We start from the raw sequence: 17,868 nt of genomic DNA, 5'->3' as shown, positions 1-17,868 counted from the left end.
CGAGGCATGCTGGGATACCGCGGGGCGGTCTCCATAGTAACCAGCCGAAATTCACATTGGTGGTCAGTTCGCCGGAACGACACTTGTGGTTTCCTTGCTTTGCAGCCGGTGCTCCTCCGTCCGCGGTCACATCCCTCCCCACTCCCCCGCGTGAAAGGGGAGAACCCGCGATCTCTCTGCCTGCCCGGTTCAGGAGAGTAATTCAGCCAGCTGTAGTGTGAACACTCATTTATTTATTTACACATTGTCAATGGTAGGCAAATAACCCAACCCAGCCCAGTCTATTCGAGAGGGTACGAAACCTGCAGACCCTTCCCTCTCCAGAGCTCCCGAAGGCGGAGGCCTGCGAGAATCAGGAAGTTTAGGCTTCTGCTCAAAAGCTATAAACTAAATTCAACATCTTTATCCACTTTCTTTCCAAAAAGCCCATTTTGTTAAGTACTTAGACTTCTCAGCTTTGCCTCATTCATACTTTTTGCTCTCCTACTGCCTGCCCACTCAAAATTGTTAATAATAACAATAATAACAACAATAATAATACTGTAATAATATTAATAATACTTCACATTTGTACGAAGCTTACAGAATGTTTTCACATATAGCATCTTATCTGAGCCTCCCAACAGTTCTGTGAGGTAGGTATTCTCACCTCCCTTTTTTACAGACAGGGTAACTGAAGCTCAGAGAGGGAACGGGATTTGCTCAAGGCCACACAGCTAGTTAGTGGTAAAGCTAGGACTTGATCCCAGCACCCCATATTCAAGTCCAGTGTTCCAACACCACAGCTACCACTGTAAAGTGGAGTGACATTTCTTACCCCCGTCAGGCCTGAGGGGCGGCCTAAGGAGAGAGGAGGCTGAGACTTCTCAGACTAGGGCAGGGAAGGTCTCAGCAATGACGGGAGGAGTCGGGGTACTTGGCCTTCAACTCCTGTTTGAACTGGCGGTAAAGGATCTTATTGTGCTGATTTTCTGCCTCTTTTTGGGGATGGAACTTCAAGGCTTCCTTGAAGCCCTTATGGACCAAGAAACCTTCATTCAGCACCTCGAAATCGAATCCTGCCACGTGCAGTTCACAGGCCTGTAGGGGGAGAGACAGGTCAATAAAGTTTGATTATTTTCCTAGGGCCTAGACTGACAACCCTGAAGCTGACTCCAGCATCCCCACTCCTCTGAAGGCACACTGAATCCTCCAATCACCTCCTGAACTATGATCCCTCCTGCTTCATTGCCCCCTTCCATCCAACCACCTCCCGAACTATGATCCCTTGTCCCCTTTCCTTGTCCCCTTTCCACTCATAGCTTCCTGACCCCACCACCTCTCCTGCCCCATTTCCCCTGCCCTCTCCCTTCTGAGCACCTGGCTGATGCGATTGAAGCCGTACTGCCGAAATCGTTCGTCGAAAGTGGGCACCTTGCCTCCGGCAACGTAGAACGGCTCCCAGGGGTCCTGCCAGGGTACCACGTAGGCAGGCCTCAGCAGGGTCTCTTCTGGCAGGTTGACCCAGCGGGAATAGTTGGTGGGTGCCTGGCAGGGCGTGCACAGCCCATAATAGAAGGGCCGCACCTCGCCCACCTGGTAGAGTTGCAGCAGCTCATTCTTGTTTGCAGGCATGCGGCGGGCTCGGCGGATCTCAAAGGCAGGCACCACCAGCGCTGTGCCCGCCCACTGCTTGCTCTGATCCAACATTTCTCTCAAGCCTCTCCACAGCCCCTCGCTGGGAACCATGTCCACATCGATGACCAGGGCATAGTTGGCCCCCTCACGAGCCAGATTCCTCAGCAGGTTATTGGGGTAGGAGACATTGGTGCCCAGCGCGTAATTGATCCCGGGCTGGGCCACCCTGGCTAGCTTATCAAACACCTCCTGGCAGGACCGCAGCAGGGCAAATTCCCCCGGCTCTCGGGGGTCGGGCACTGCGGCCTCATAGCGCGAGGGGCACACAAGGTGCATGGCGACCCTGGCACGCATATCGGGGCAGTGGCTGCTCAGCGCGTAGGTCAGCACCGTGGCCAGCTGCGCCTCCTCCTTGGTGGCCGCGAACACCGACACGGAGAGCGGGCCCTCCCAGCGCTCCAAAAGGCCCGACAGATGCAGCAGGTTGTCCACGCTGGCATGGGTGGCCAGGATCACATCATTGGGGTCCATAGTGGTCTTGAGTAGGCCCCTATAGACGCGGTAGTCGCCGCTGGCGTCCAAGACGCCTCCGGAGGCCAGCGCGGTCCGGAGCTGGGCTTTGACCTGGTCCACGGACCGCGGAGACGGAGGAAAGAATTCGAAATACTGGTCTTGCTCCTCCTGTCCGTGCATCCCGGATAGCAGCGACAGGTAGAGTAGCTGCAGCATCGCCACCAGCATTAGCGCGGCCAGCAGCAGCTGGTAGAAAGCGCATCGGATGGCATAGGACATCTGCATGGCTCTCGGGGCTCGAAGCGCGCAGCAGGGACCACCCGGCCGCAGCCTCTGCCAGCCACCGCAAGCCCGGATTTACCGCAGCCTGCCGAGCGCAGCCGAAGCGAGCCGAGGCGAGCCGAGCTCCTTGAGCAGCCCCGCCCACCCGCGGGGGCCTCCGGGTGCCCCAGCTCGCCCCCTGTGCGCGAGGAGGATCTACTGCACTAGTCGCCCGCGCGGCGCGCTTTGCAAATGCTGGATCCGCCCGTGGCGGCGCCGCGGGCTTCCCAGAGACACGTGTCCACTCCCTCCCGGTCAGTGCGCGACCCCCTGGACCAAGCGCGTCCTGAAACCCCGGCGCGCTCGCCCCCTACTCAGGGACGGGAAACCTTGGCAGAGCTCCGCTGCAGCTTGGCGAAGGATGGTGCGGATTCCTGGCTGCGGCGGGAAGAAAGGAACACAAAAAACCCTTTTCTTTCTTCTGTCTTTCTCTCCTTTAAGTCCTGTTAGATCTGCACCAAAAAAATGAATGTAGGAGAGCCACAAAGTGCGGAGAAGATGAGAGATAAGGGAATGTGGAAAAAGAGCATTCGTGTGGGACGAGGTGGCCGAGTGGTTAAGGCGATGGACTGCTAATCCATTGTGCTTTGCACGCGTGGGTTCGAATCCCATCCTCGTCGGTCGTTTTACACGGGAGATGTTTCTTAATTTTCCCCATCCACACCCCGGGGGTCTGAAGCACCAAGTTGGACTACCAGATGGGGGGCACAATTCAACACTGCCCATACCTCTTTGTTCACGACGCACATCTTTCCTTGTCAGGCTCTTCATACTCTGGGAATCTGAACCTGTGCAGGGTCCAGCAGTGTTCTTTTCTTTCTACCCAGAAAGAGGGCCCATGGTTCGGTGGCACCTAGAAGACCAGAACCGGAATTCTGGCCAATGCCAAATTAGGAGCCAATATATAAAGCAAAGAAACGCCCCCCTTCCCCCCAGAAGCGCCGCCTTCCCTGTAGTGGAACTTAAAGGTTGTGGTGCTTCATCATTTAAATTATTACTCTATCCAGCCCATTGATTCCCCTAGAGGGGAAACCCTATATCCACACACCTCTTCCTTAACACCACACACACACACACACACACACACACACACACACACACACACACACACACGAAGGTCTTGAATATTCTAACACCAGCCGACTATACAGAAGGGGGCTGTTAAAATATGATTAATAGCCAGTCGGTCAGAAGCACAGGTAACAAGGACTAGCGACTGACATCTGGAGTGGAGACAGTCCTGTAGAACTGAGTCCTTAACTTAAGGAATCGGATGCTACCTCCAGGTAGCTGGTGTCAGAATTGCGTTATACTGCAGGGCACTCAGCTAATACCAGAGTATTGTTTGGTAAGGAGAAAAAAACCCCACACAACAGAATTGGTTTCAGAACTGTATGTGTAGAAGTACAACTGAACTTTGTGTGTTGACCTTGAATCTCACGACTTTGCTGAATTCATTTATTATCTCTAATGGTGTGTGTGTGTGTGTGTGTGTGTGTGTGTGTGTGTGTGTGTGTGTGTGTGTGTGTTCTGTATATGTATATAATATATCTGTGAATCTGGATAGTTTCATTTCTTCGTTTCCAATTTGGATGCCTTTTTATTTCTCTTTCTTGCCAAATCTCTCTGGCTCGACCTTCCAGGACAAAGGTGAGTAGATGAAAAGGCAGCAGGAAATGCTTTAAGTCTTTCGCCATTGAGCATGACATTAGGCATGGGGATTTTTCATAAATGCCCTTTATCAGGTTAAGGAAGTTCCCACCTACTCCTTGTTTCTTGAGTGTTTTTATCTTGAAAAGGTGTTAGATTTTGTCAGATGCTTTTTCTGACCATGTCGTTTCCCACCTTTATTCTATTAATGTGGTGTATTACATTGATGGATTTGCATGTTGTTGAACCACCTTGCATTCTAGAGTAAATCCCACTTGGACATGGGGTATAATCTTTTTATTATGCTGGTGGATTCAGTTTGCTAGTATTTTGTTGAAGATTTTTGCCTCTATATTCAAAAGAGATGTTGGTCTGTAGCTCCTTTTCTTGTAATGTCTTTATCTAGATTTGACACCAAGGTTATTAATACTGGTTACATAGAATGAGTTAGGAAGTATTCCTGCCTCTTGTATAATTTGGAAGAGTTTAAGACGAATCGATGTTAATTCTTCTTTAAATGATTGGTAGAATTAGCCTGTTAAGTCGTCTGGTTCTGGAATTTTCTTTGTTGGGAGGTTTTTGATTGCTTCCAACAAAGGAGCAATCTTACTAGTTCATATTTCTTATTTCTTCTTGACTCAGTTTTGGTAGTTTGTGGGTTTCTAGATATTTGCCCATTTCATCTAGGTTTCTCATTCGTTGGCGTACAATTGTTCATAATATTCTCTTATAAGCTTTTTTTTTCTCATAAGCTTTTTTTATTTCTGTAAAATCAATAGAATAGCCTCATTTTCATATTTGATTTTAGTAATTTTATCTATTTATTTATTTAATTAAAAAATTTTTTTTAGCCGAGGCAACCCTTGGTCGACCTCACAGATTGCAAGGACCTTGTCATCTTATAATCCCTTATTTTTTATTTTTTACACCTACAGCACCTGGTCTCATAGGTAGTCTCCCGTCTAGGCCCGACCCTGCTTAGCTTCCGAGACCAGACAGGATTGGGCTTGTTCAGGGTGGCATGCCCATAGACTGATTTTAGTAATTTAAAACCTTTTCTTTCATTTCTGGTTTTAGTAATTTCAAAGTCTTCCCTCTTTTTTTCTTAGTCTAGTCAAAGGTATGTCAATTTTGTTGATTGTTTCAAAGAACCAACTTTTGGTTTCATTGATTTTCTCTATTGTTTTTCTATCCTGCATATGTTTATCTCCACTTTAATCTTTATCATCTCCTTCCTTCCGCTACCTTTGGGTTTACTTTGCTCTTGTTTTGGTTCCTTAAGGTATAAAGTTATGTTATTGATTTGAAATCCTTCTTCCTTTTTAATGTAGGTGTTTATAGCTATAAATTTCCTCTCAGCACTGTTCTTGTTGAATCCCATAAAATTTAATATGTTGTATTTTCATTTTCATTTGTCTCAATTAATTTTCTAATTTCTTTTTTTATTTTTTAAAATTTTATATTTTTTTCAATTCTAGTTGACATACATTATTGTATTAGTTTCAGATGTACAACACAGTGATTAGACATTTTTCTAACTTATGAAGTGATCACCCTGATAAATCCAGTACCCATCTGTCACCCTACGTAGTTATTACAATACTACTGACTGTATATCCCATGCTATACTCTACACCCCCATGACTATTTTGTAGCTATCAATTTGTACCTCTTAATCCCCTCCCCCCTTCACCCAGCTTCCCATCCCGCAATCTGACAACCATCAAAACGCTCTCTGTATCTATGATCTTGTTTCTGTCGTTTCTTTATCCTGCTCTCTAGAGATTCCACACGTGATATTTGTTTTTCTCTGTCAGACGTATTCTACTCAGCACAATATCCTCTAGGTCCATTCATATATTTGCAGGTGGCAAGATTTCATCCTTTTTTATGGCTGAGTAATATTCCATTGTATAGAATGGAATATTCTTTATTCATTTGTCCATTGGTGGACACCCAGGATCCCTCCATATCTTGGCTACTAGAAATAATGCTGCAATGAACGTATGGATTCATATGTCCCTTCGAAGTAGTGTTTTAGGCTTCTTCAGATAAATACTCAGAAGTGGGATAACTGGGTCTTTCTTTGTCTTTTGTTATAGCCTTTGTTTTAAAGTCCATTTTGTCTGGTATAAATATTGCTACCCCAGCTTTTTGTTTGTTTGTTTCCATTTTCATGAAACATCTTTTTTCATCCCTTTACTTTCAGTCTGCGTGTGTCTTTTGACCTGAAGTGAGTCTCTTGTAGGCAGCATATGTAAGGGTCTTGTTTTCTTATCCACTAAGCCACCCTATGTTTTGATTGGAGCATTTAATCCTTTACATTGAAAGTAATTGTTGCTAGGTATATAGTTACTGCCATCTAATTTCTCTTTTGATTTCTTTTTAACTCATTAGTTGTTTAAGAGTGTGTTGTTTTATTTCCACATATTTGTGGTTTCCAATTTTTCTTCTGTTAGTGGTTTCTAGTTTCATTCCATTGTGATCAAAAGATACTTTGTATGATGTCAATCTTTTAAAATGTATTGCAATGTTGTTTTGTGGCCTAATATATGATCTATCCTGGAGAATGTTCCATGTGCACTTGAGGTGTATTCTGTTTTTAGATAAGAGTGTTCTGTGTATGGCTGTTTGACTTAGTCAGTTTGTAGTGTGTTCAAGTCCTATTTCTTTGTTGATCTGTCTAGTTGTTCTACCCTTTATCCAAAGTGGGATGTTGAAATTTCCAGCTGTTATTGTAGAAGTGCTTATTTCTCCTTTCAATTCGTCCATTTTTGTTTCATATTTTTAGGACTTTGTTGTTGGAGTGTATATATTTACAATGATTACATCTTCTTGATAGTTATCCTTTTACGAATATTTAACATCCTTCTTTGTCTCTTAAATGACTTTTGACTTAAAATCCGTTTCGTCTGGTATTAGTATATCCACCCCACTGTCTTTGGTTACTGTTTGCATGAATATCTGTTCCCACTCTTTCACTTTCAACCTATTTGTGTTTTTGGCTCTCAAGTGAGTTTCTTGTAGACAGCATAAAGTTGAATCATTTTTTAATCCATTCTGACAATCTTTTTAAAGATTTGAATCAATTTACAAACCAGGAGGCCTTTTCCTCATAAAAAGGGGAGCAACTTGAGGGTAAAGACTGGCCTTCAAGTATTTCTGTCCCTCCAGCAAGCCTGTCTCAGTGCCCTCACATACAGCCCTCTCCAAGTGTTTGCTGTTGGAAACTGGCTGCTTCTGAGGAAACCTGGGCCTGCTGCTGGAGCAGTGTTAGCTGTGGGTACAGCAGTAGCTGAGGGACTGGGCATCAGGAGAGGGATGGGCAAATGCAGCCCATCAGCCCAAGTATTTGTCTCCAACATTAAAAGCCAGCTGCACGCCGATCTGATGGAAAAGTTGGGCTGAGTCTACTGGGAAAGAGGATGGGAAGAGGATTTCTAGGTTGTGCTATCATAAGAACATCGTATGAGGGTGAGTGTCCTCTTTCTGGGCCCATTCTCCACTGCTTAGTCCAAGCTTGCACCAGATAACCCTGGGCCAGTACCAATGCGTTTCCTGGGACTGTAGCCTGGCCTGTGAGGGTGAGTGTGGCAGGTCTAGGGAGCTTTTGGGGACAACAGACAATAGTATCTAAAGGTAGAGAAGGAGTAGGGACCCAGAAAGTACTGGGGTCCTGCCCCTACCGGTCTCACTCAAAGGGCAGAGCTAGGCCTTGTGGTCCGCACAAAATGCTCCCAGGACTACAACTACATTTAGTATATGTCAGTCTGTACTCTAGCCTTGACCTTGGTCTAGGACAGCGAACTTGGGCAAGTTCCTACTGCGTGTATATGGAAGTTCCCTCTGCTAAGTTAATGGCCTCTGCAGAGGCGGCTGACCTTTCCTTTCTTGTATCTCTCCTTCTCTCTCTAATCCCCTGTTGCGGCCTCATCACTAAGGCCTTTCGCCTTTTGTCCCCAACTCACTGCTCCACCCCCATCCCTTCCCTTCCCCTCCCTCATACCTGAGGGACTCCCTCACCCCACCCCCTGCCAGAAGTCTCCACTGTTCCCTGAATATCCCATGTCCATGCCTTCCACACTCTCTGGTACCTCTGCCTAGGATGCTCCTCCCCGACTCCAGCCCAGCAAACTCGTATTCATCTCTCAAGGCCCAGCTGAGGGAACGCTGCCTCTGGGATGCCAGCCCTGACTTCCTTGTGGAATCAATGACCCCCTTCCGGAGTCTTACGTGACACACTTCTGGACTGTCTCAAGCCCCGTCACAAAGTTTCATTCTGCCTCCCAGGGGCCTCGAGAGCAGGGACGTTTACCTTTGTTTCAGGGACATCAGACTGGCCAGGGCCTGGCACAGTGAATAGCGGTCGAAGGAATGAATCCTCGCTTGGGATCTGCCCCGTGGCTTTATTTCAGCTGCCAAAGTCATATATTGCCTCACTGTCCTCTGATACACATCGGCCTCTGGCTTGTGAGCTGGGGGCCCCGTGCTGGCTGAGCTCCCAGTATATAACAGCTGTGGGCAGAAAGGCTGGTACCTCGAGTGGCAAAAAAACCCTTGCTTTCCTCTGGGCTAGGCAGGGTAGCACAGGTGTGTGGTGAAACAGGCCTTTCCTCCGTCCTCCAGAGAATTGGCTGCATGCCTCTCTGAGGCTCCATTTCTGAGAAGAAGGGGGCTGGGACCGCAGAGGGCACCAATGCAATGGGAGAACAACAGCTGTCCACGCAGCTAGGCGGTCTGCCCGAGACACAGGGCTCCTTGCAGGCCAACGTCCCTCGGCCATCACAGGGATGCACACAAATCCCTGCCCCAATCAGGGCCCCGGTCATCCCATCTGCCAAATGGGTTCAGGGCTCCCCACCCCACCCAGCTCATCAAAGCCGATAGAGCTGAAAGCGCTTTGGAAAGAAAGACTCAGTGAATTCATTGTGCAAATGAAGAAGGTTGTTGTCGGACCCAGGAACAGGGTCAGAGGGAGAAACAGCAAAAAGGTGGAGTAAGTACCCAGGCCTCCTGCCCTGAGCCCCTTGAGGAGAAGAGAAGCAGGCATCGGGCAGGAAGAGCAGCACCGGCAGGGAGGAGGGGGGTGGGGGCTGGGTCCCGGCTCTGCCACGGACCGGTACCTTGATTCTGGGACTCGGTTTCCTCACCTGTACTAAGGGGGAGCACAATCCCTGCCTGGCTCCCTCCGAGGGCCTCAATGTGGCTTCCGTGAGAGAGATGGTGTAGGAGAGCTTTACAAACTGTAAAGTGCAGTGCACGCATGCAGGCTGACTGTGAACCTGGGACCAGGCCCAGCAGAGTTCTGGGAAATGGAGACAGTAAGTGTTGGCAACGAAAACACTGTTTGAGGCCCAGGGGGTCCTCTGAGCACCCGTAGATCCCTAATACCTGTTCCTCTCTCTGCTCCCCTCACCCTCCCTGGCATCCTCTGTCCTGGGGTCCAGCAGACTCGACCATGGGCTGCTGAGGCCTGGAGAGAAGAAGAGCTCCCGCCCTGGGTTGGTTCCCACGTCCACTCTGAACTTGAAGCTGGGGCCACACCAGCCACACCTTTGGCAAGACCTCGCTAGTGGCCTCTGATCCGCGGCGATTAGCAGGTAGGTTTCTTGCGATGAACAAATTCCTGATGGCGAGGAGGGGCCGTGGCCCTCGGCTCTCTTTTCTCTGATTGTCACCCTTTCGGCGAGGTCTTATGGGTGTCTGTGTGTGTCACCTCCATTCCTGGGTGAGGGTTGGAATGACTGGTGGTGGATTCTTCCTTGCAGCACCCCAAGTGGCCGCCAGCCCGGGCAGGAGAGCAGCACCTGCCTCCTCCTGGCACCTCCAGACCAAGGGGCCCCAGCCCAGCAGAGGCTTGAGTCCAGGTCGCCATTCCCCTGGGCTGGGTCTCGGCTCTGAAAGCAGCAGCGAGAAGAGAGCGGCTGGGAGAGCCCTGGATGGAGCACTTCAGAGCAGCGCCTTGAAGAGGAAGGAGAGGGAGGCTCCACAGGACAGCCCCAGAGCCAGGAAGAAGGTCATGAGGGCACCGGCCACTTCCCTCTCATGTGGCAGCACCTGCCTAGAACGCACAGGAATAGGAGCTCTTAGAAAATACTGGGCCAAACTTGGACCCACCCCAGTGCCCCCGTCCTCCTTACAACAAGACACCGGAGTTCTGGTCTGGGCTGACCCAACCTCCTGGCCACTGTAATTCGGCCCTTGACTCTGGACTTCAGTTTCCTGATCTGTAACATGAAACCTATGGACGAGGACATCTCCTTGGGCCCCTAGGGTCCAATATTATAAGATTCTAGATTCAACTGCCTTCCTTCTTGATAAGATGTCCCCAAACTGGTCCCCCCTACCCTGTCACCCCTCTGGATTCTCAACTCCATTGTCCCTAGAGTAAACAGCCTACGAACCCTGCTTTTGACCAGAACTTTAGTTCCCTTTCAAATGAATTCTGGGAGTAGCGAGGCTCTAAGGAATGACAGTCCAACCCATTTATTTCACAGACGGGGAAACTGAGTCCCAGAGAGGAGGGCCCAGAATCATAGCCTGGGCTACTCTACTAGGCAGCTCTTGGCCTGGGGCCCACTCAGCACTTCAGGCCTGACCCAACAGGGTGGTGCCAGTGAGGTCTGGAGACAGCTTGGGCTGGGCTGGCCAGAGCAGAATGCACCCTCCCTTTGCAGGCTGTCCCCCCTCAAAGAGCTAGCCTGCCTCCCCACTCCCGGGCCCTCCCCGCTGTCCCCCTGACCTGGGCGCCAGGCACATGGTGAGGGACACCAGGTAACCGTTGGAAACAGCAAAGAGCAGCATGAAAGTGATGAAGTAGGCATCCTGCGGGAAGAGGATGGGCAGCCGGGACCTCTCGGGCACGTGGCACAGCATGAAGAGTGGGATGAACAGGACGCGCAGGCAGACGAGCAAGGGCAGCAGCCGGCTGTCCTGGTCCGGCTGCGGCGGAAGCTGGCGTGAGGGCGGTCCCTGGGAACGGGGCCTCTGCCCCAGGGGTACCTAAGATAGACTCATCCCTCATTTCCCTGATCTACCCCACAGGAACTAGTGGGGTCCCAGCTCTTGGGCCTCTGGAGAGCCAGAGGCTGGGCCAAGGCCACCCAGCAATCAAGGACCAGCCTGGGGCTAGCCTCTGCCTCTCCCGGCCTCCAGCTTGTGCTCCCTGTGGCAGAACTGGAAGAGACGTAGAGGGCATTTTCGGTTTCACACTCGGTTCCTCTGAATGGCCCTGGGGGTTCCACAGATCCCTTTGGGGCAGATGGGGTTGCCGGAGTGGATTGGAAGCCGGGGATCCGGGTCCACCCCGGCTTGGATCAGAGTGGCTCCTCTTTGATGTACTTTGTCGTGTCTCCTTGGAAGATTTCATTTAAAGCAGCAGCACCGTGGCTCAAAGCAATCTAAACACTGGGAAGCTTGTCCCAACTCTCACATGGCACAGGGACCTCCACATAAGTGTCTGAGCACCGAAGGTTGGGCCCTGAGCTGGCTGCTGGGGACACAGGTCAACTGGACAGAGCTTCTGCTTTCAAAAGGCTCACAGCCTGAGCCCTGACTTGCATACCCCCAGAAGCCAGGCGCTCACTACCCCCTGGTGGGCTGATCCATTGCCAGGCCCAGACCAGTCGGACTGCCAGGAAATCACCTTTCTCTGCTCTTTCACACCCTCTGACCCCCGATGGCCTCCTAAAACCATGAGATCGCCCCAGCCCGGGTGCGCTCACCCACAAGAAGTAAGAGGTCAGGCTCCGTCCCAGCCAGTCCATGATGTTAAAGAGGAGGAAGCAGCAGATGGGGTTGAAGAACTGACCTGGGGGCGGGGGGCACAGGGCTCGTCTTGGTCCCAGCTCCCCTCTTCCTTTTCTCCCCTTCACTCCCCTGCTCTGCCCTCTTCTGCTTCCCAACACTCACTCCACTTCCCAGGACTGGTGGAGCTGGTCACCATGGCCGTGATGGCGGGGAAGACGGACAGGGTGACTGTGAAGACCAACACAAGGCACAGCGCCGTCAGCCAGATCTGGGAGCCGGAGGCAGGGGTGTGAGCGGGTGGGGCACTCAGCCCCGACCCTCCTGCCCGAACCCTGGCCCCCCGACAGCAGGACAGCTGGGGCCTGGCTCGGCTGTGACCCCCAACCCACTGTGACCCTGTCACCTTGGGGTGAACAAGGTGAGTACTGAGGCCCCATTCCATTCTGAGTCTCTGGGGAAGGCTGGAGAGAGCGGCCCTCTCTTCCCCGGGGATGGTGGTTGGGAGTTATATCCAAGCCGAACCTTTTGGAAGATAATGTAAACCGAAGGCTTTCCTGGCTTCTGGGGTGTCTCTGGCTCCAGTTCTGGCTCCTTCTCAGAGTCAAGATCCAGAGTCAGGGCTGCCTTCTGGGGGCTGTTGAGAATCCCGTTCTTCTCATCTGGGGCGAGAGGGGAGGGCAGGATCATGCCTGTGACCCTTGCCTGAGACAGGGAGACGCCCAGCAGTTAAAACGAATGACCCTCCTTCAGCCCAGCGTGAAGGCAAAGAGAATTAACAACAGAAATACGCTTAGCTACTATTCAATAAGCACACGCACGTGCCAGGCAGACTAAGTACCCTAGTGGATTATCTCTCTGCCATCGCTCTACAAAGAAACAGAAGCTCAGAGAGGTTAAGTGACTTGCCTAAGGTCACAGAGCTTGAATGTTGTGAAGTCAGCACTCGAACTCAGATGCATCTGGATCTAGAGCTTGCATGCCTGAAGTTCTACTGCCTCCCCATTTTATAGGGGAGGAGAGCGAGGCCCACAAGACAGCAGGGATGACTTAAATCCCCCTGACTTTCCTTCACGATTTTCTGCCTCTGCTCGCACAAGGCACTAGGGGTGAGGGCTCTAGTTGGGGACAGAGGGACAGCTTCCCTGTGGAGGTGGCTCTAGCCTCCTCAGGGTCTCCACCTCCCTGGCAGGATTCAGGGCTCACCAGACTGGAGGAGCTCAGCTTTGGTCTCCAGCTCTTGACCTTGTGCCTGGGATGATTTCTTGGCCAGGTAGTGGCGGGCGAAATCCTGCAGAAAGAAAGTGTTGGCCCTGCCTGTCTTGGTTGAGGTATCTGGATCCCTCCCCATCCTGCTGGCTTAAAGGCTGGGGGGGTCCCCCAGTGGCTGACTCCTTTGGAGATCAGGACTGGACCCAGGTTCCTCCCGCCGACCTCCCCTGGCTTCTCTTGGGATCTCTGACTCTGAGATGCTCTGAAGTGTGGCCTCAAGCTCATTGCCAAGCTCACCAGGTGGGGCAGGCTCAGGTAACACACGATGGACACGAAGATGCCCACGCAGGGCGTGATGAAGTACCCCAGGGCAGAGGTCTGGGCATCCACGTCACCTGCGCAGAAACTCCAGCTGCAAAGGGGTGATGGCTGGTCCCACTGGCTCCCACAGAGCTAATAACTCTTGTCCCACGCTGCATTATAACTTTCTCAGGTGAACCTCCCGGCCTCTTCCTGACAAACTCGGGAGGCTTGTGCAGGGCCCCAGCCCAGCCCTGCACTTCTCTCTTTGTTCCCTATGTGCCATTTTTTTGAGCACCTACTATGTACTCGTTATTATTACGTGAATTATTACAATCTGAGGACAGTGCTATACTCATCATTTAGATGGGGAAAGGGACACAGGTTTGGTGCCTTGTCCGATGCCCCCCATTAGGGAGCAGGGGAACCGGGATTCGAACCCAGGTCTAGCTGAATCCCAAAATGGTCCCTCCTTTCCAAATCCTCAAGCTGCTGCCACAAACCAGTGTTGGCCTCAGGACTCCTGCCCCAGGTGAACCCAATCCTCACCCAGTCTCTCGAGAGCCCTGCTCCTCCCCAAACCCAACCCCCAGCTCCCCATCACCCCACCACCTCCATCTCCAAGGCATCTCACTCCTGGCACACTCTCCCTGCTCCCCAGAATCCCAGAGGCCATCTTGCCCTCCAGCCACCCAAGTCCACTCACTGGCCATGGACATGAGCATGGCAAGGGCAGCGAAGATCCCAGCCAAGCCCTGGCCGCTGAGGAAGAGGGTGCTGTAGGTGGAAGGCATGGTGCCCAGCTGTCCAAAGAGGCTGCCCTGCAGGACTGCAGAGAAGGCTGTGGAGGGACAAGAATGGGGGCCGCTGCTCCAGTAGGCAGGCCTCGGGGGCCCCCTGGAGGTGTCGGCAGGGTGCGCAGAGGATTCCGGACTAGGCTGGGAGGCATGAGACTCCTGGTGCTCTGGTGTAACACACCCCCATTCATTCCTCTTCCGAGGGGCATCCCGAAGCCTGTAGGGCTAGGGGCCAGGAGGCCAGCTCTCTGGTTGCTGTGAGGTCTGGGACAAGGGCTTTTTTCCTCTCCCTCCTGGCCTCAATTTCCTATCAGGGACATGGGTGATGATACAGCTGTCTTCTCTTTTTGGATATGTTGGGCCTTTTCAGCTACAACAAAGGCTGGGCTGAACCCTGGGTGGGCTGGCAGGGAGGTGGGTAGGGGCAGCGGTGCTCACAGTTGATGAACCAGACGGAGGCCATGGTGATGGAGAAGAAGGACCCAGGACTCATGTCCACCTTGACCAACACCGCCGTCAGGGCAAAGAGCAGCAGGATGACCAGCAGGCTGCCCAGAATCCGCACCGTCTCGGGGATGCTGCTCATAAGGAGAGCCAGAGTGGGCACCGGCTGGGCCCAGGCCAGGCAGGGCAAGGTAGGCGAGAGCCCCCTCCCAGGGCTGCACAGTGGGGGCTGGGGGAGGTGCAAGGGGAGCGCGGGAAGGATGGGAGGTCTTCCCTGGGCCCAGATGGAGCTGCCTCAGCGGGGGCGGGACAAGGACACACAGGGGTGGCCTGGGACAGAGCCCAAGGGCGGGCCTCTCACCACTGGTACAGGAAAGAGTTGAGGAGTGTGAAGAGCAGCAGGGGCAGCTGAGACAGCAGCGTCACCCAGTTGTTGAAGTTGAAGGTGTCTGTAGGACCCGTGTGGTTGGTGTACAGGGTCCCAGTGGTGCTGTTGGCGCCCTCCAGCCGCCCCTGGAAGTACTGCCAGGATGCCAGGGGAGGGGTTGTACATGGTCACCCTACGACCTACCCTCAGGAATCCCCCAGCCTTCCCCCTGCCTCCCCCCGAGCCTGCGCTTGGGATGGCTTGGTTAATGTCTGTGGGGACTGTCTCTGTTTGTCCTTGTGCTGTCCCAGCACCTGGCACACAGTTGGAGCTCAGTGAATACGCATTGAATTGAACAGCTAAAGTCTGGGACAGAGCCCAAGCCCTAGGAACCCCCAACTTGGGCCTTGCTCCATCTTCAGATCACCCTCCCTCTTCGGTGCCCTGGTTCCAGCCTCCACCCCCACTCCTGCAGCAGCTCCTGGAGTTCTGAGTACCCGGCACCTAAGGTGAGCCAGACTCTGACCCACCGCATTCCCTCTGGAACACACATCCTGTCTTGCCTCTGCCTAACCTCCCCTACCCACCAAGGGCAAAGCCCCAAGGTTTTGGAACAGCATTCGGAACCAGACCTCGGCCTCCCTTTTGGGCCCCATCTCCTGCTTCATTCCACTAAACTCCAGGCACCCCTTTCCCTGGACAGGCTGGCACTCCCCTGCCTTGGTGCCGTTTCTGCCCGGAATGCCCATCCCCCTCTTCCTGAGGTACCCCTAATGCTTTACCTACCCTCCCCCTGAGTTACAAATCACCTCTTCTACAAAGCGGAAGGATTTGCTCCCTCCCCTGAGGACCCACAGGACTCTGCTCCAAGCCTTCGATGCCACATGTCACGTTACATTATTAATCGCTCTTTGGTACCCATCTTGCTCTCAAGACCAGGGGTGGATTCTGCTGTGGGTCTCCAGGGCCCAGCACTGAGCCAGGCACTGAAGAGGACAGTTGTTGTACTGAATATATATGAATAGCCCAGGCCCAAAGGGGATACAAGCCCCACATTTCTGCCTCCCCTTGAGAGAATATAAGCTCCATGAGGATGGAGACTTCCTCTGTTATGTTCCCAGTGCCAAGAATGGGGCCTGGCCCGCAGTGGGTGCACAATGACTATTTGTTGGATGAATGATTGTAATTCGTGCTATTTCAAAGAAAAACAAAGGTTTGGGAAATCCACTTTTGGAGTGACTAGCTCAAGAATAATGACAAACAGAAGTGGTGATTCCACAGGACCCCCTGGGCTGGTGGCCTTGGCCCTCTAAGGTCTGAGCATCCCTGAAAGCTTGGCCTTCCTAGCCATGAGAGGCACCGTCCCTCTCTGAGGCTCCTGGCTTCAGCTGACACCCAGGCATAATGAGGAGTCAAAGGCGGCGGGGAAGGGAAAGCTTCTGGTACCCCTCAGGTCCAAGGCGGCTGGAGGGACAGACGGTGGTTGTGGCCCTGGGGCCGCCACTCCAGCCGCGTGTCTCACCGGGATGGCCGTGATGAAGAAGTTCCAGGGCAGGAGAGTGCCCAGCCCCAGGATAAAGAAGCTGATCCCGACCAGGTGGTAGCTGTGGGGATCAGTAAGAAGGTCACCCCGAGGACGCAGCTCCTCGGCCGCCCCTCCCGCCTCCCAGGGCGCCCCCTCCGGAGAGCGGACTACAGCCCCCATCATCCCGGCTCAGGCAGCCAAGGGAGGTGGCTGATGGGAATTGTAGTTTCATCAGGTCTGCCGCGAGCTTTGGAGCGCCCGAAGGAAGCTGCCCAAGGTCTGCGCTGCCCGCGGCCGCCAGGATGCCCGTCCGCGCCCCACTCGGTCCCCAACTCGCCTGTCCTGCGGCGTGTCTCCTCGAGCCATGGCCGTCCAGCGGAATGTGCCTGGGTGGGAGAGAGGTGGGGTGCCGCACCTGCACCTGCGCCGGGCGGAGGACCCGGGCGGGAGGCCAGGTCTCGCCTGCGGTTGGCGGGGGAGTGGTCAGGTCTCCCCGAAAGGGAAGGCGAGAGGCGTGAGCGCGGGAGGGAGCCGAGCGCGGGTCCCGAGCTCCGCAGGCTGGGACCTAGGCTCCGCCCCCGGGGCGGGGACAGAAGGTCTCATCACCCCTCCCCACCTACCCAAGGCCGGTTCTTCACACTCCCACTTCCGACCCCAGCCGCGCCTCGTGCTCCCGACTTCCCACTGCCCCCCACGCCGCCGAGTGCGGCTTAGAGGCGGCTGACTTGGGAAGATGAACCCGCCTCCCATTTTTTTCTTCTGTGAAACACTTTGTAAAAATTCTAGACCATTGTAATTTTGAAATTAATTTACTCTAACTCATACAATTTACGAGCGGGTTTGCTTTTCTCTGCAATCACCGTGCATATAGCGGATGCTGGAGAAGTGAGAGGCTCTAAGTCACAAATTATTTTCGTAAGTAATGAAATTTTATGGCCACCACTCCTTGTGTTTTCTTCCCCCAGCCAATTGTGAGGCAAACACTGCTTGTCTGGGTCAGTGTTTCACGGCCTGGGCCATAGCAGGTGCTTGGTAAATGCTCAGCGAATAAACGGATCTTAATGATATACAAGAGATTTTAGGGAGAACAGAGACAGCTTTAAATTACACTGAAAGAGAAAGCTATTCTCTTTAATTTGCTCTCAAGCCTTCGGAATATATCAAGGCAGAACGTCTCAATTTAGTATACTAACATGTTTCTAACACCTGTTAATTTCTCTTACAAAGAGGCAGCCTCAGGGCTTCTGCTGACGGTTTCATCTAAATAGAGATTAAAATCTTTTATGTTTCTTCTATTTTTATAGTTGCTTTATTTTTAGGGCTATTCATACTAGTTTCCTATTCATATATTTATAATAAAGACACACGCTTTTTTT

General features: G+C 52.4%; 2 protein-coding genes and 1 non-coding gene across 5 annotated transcripts; 1 reads left to right on the top strand and 2 right to left on the bottom strand.

Moving 5' to 3' along the window:
* Positions 1-213: 213 nt before the first annotated feature.
* B4GAT1 (beta-1,4-glucuronyltransferase 1) lies at positions 214-2,534 on the bottom strand. The gene is made up of 2 exons (XM_039840811.1): positions 1,360-2,534; positions 214-1,080 (listed from the first exon to the last, which is right to left on the bottom strand). The coding sequence occupies exons 1-2, from the start codon at positions 2,413-2,415 to the stop codon at positions 889-891; spliced, it is 1,248 nt and encodes a 415-aa protein (XP_039696745.1). The 5' UTR covers positions 2,416-2,534; the 3' UTR covers positions 214-888.
* A 455-nt stretch (positions 2,535-2,989) lies between these two features.
* TRNAS-GCU (transfer RNA serine (anticodon GCU)) lies at positions 2,990-3,071 on the top strand. Its single transcript has one exon. It is a non-coding gene; the product is annotated as a tRNA-Ser (tRNA).
* A 5,422-nt stretch (positions 3,072-8,493) lies between these two features.
* On the bottom strand, positions 8,494-17,077 carry SLC29A2 (solute carrier family 29 member 2). Of its 3 annotated transcripts, XR_005648148.1 has the most exons (13): positions 16,830-17,077; positions 16,490-16,571; positions 14,962-15,122; positions 14,595-14,734; positions 14,066-14,200; positions 13,357-13,454; positions 13,054-13,138; positions 12,373-12,509; positions 12,013-12,118; positions 11,826-11,911; positions 10,844-11,103; positions 9,493-10,162; positions 8,494-9,406 (listed from the first exon to the last, which is right to left on the bottom strand). XR_005648148.1 is itself a non-coding variant. In XM_039840808.1 (12 exons), exons 1-12 carry the CDS (start codon positions 16,856-16,858, stop codon positions 10,051-10,053), a joined length of 1,431 nt encoding a protein of 476 aa, XP_039696742.1. In that variant the 5' UTR covers positions 16,859-17,077; the 3' UTR covers positions 8,494-10,050. The 3 variants fall into 3 exon arrangements, 2 of the variants coding, with proteins under 2 accessions (XP_039696742.1, XP_039696743.1); XM_039840808.1 differs by having other exon boundaries at positions 8,494-10,162; XM_039840809.1 differs by having other exon boundaries at positions 8,494-10,162; positions 10,844-11,043.
* Between the last annotated feature and the right edge of the window lie 791 nt (positions 17,078-17,868).

This window comes from Pteropus medius, unplaced genomic scaffold (genome assembly GCF_902729225.1).
Source record: "Pteropus medius unplaced genomic scaffold, Ma_sr-lr_union100, whole genome shotgun sequence".
Taxonomy (NCBI): Eukaryota; Metazoa; Chordata; class Mammalia; order Chiroptera; family Pteropodidae; genus Pteropus; species Pteropus medius.
This window is presented reverse-complemented; position numbering and strand designations above follow the sequence as displayed.

Bases quoted from the DNA above. Each gene is read 5' to 3' on its own strand.
- B4GAT1 (XM_039840811.1), bottom strand. From the start codon at position 2,415: ATGCAGATGTCCTATGCCATCCGATGCGCTTTCTACCAGCTGCTGCTG. The intron at 1,081-1,359 runs GTGCTCAGAAGG...CTCCCCCTACAG, and splicing joins GCTTCAATCGCATCAGCCAG to GCCTGTGAACTGCACGTGGC.
- SLC29A2 (XM_039840808.1), bottom strand. From the start codon at position 16,858: ATGGCTCGAGGAGACACGCCGCAGGACAG. The intron at 12,119-12,372 runs GTTCGGCTTGGA...TCCGGCTCCCAG, and splicing joins TTTACATTATCTTCCAAAAG to ATCTGGCTGACGGCGCTGTG. The intron at 10,163-10,843 runs GTCAGGGGGACA...TGTGCGTTCTAG, and splicing joins ACCATGTGCCTGGCGCCCAG to GCAGGTGCTGCCACATGAGA.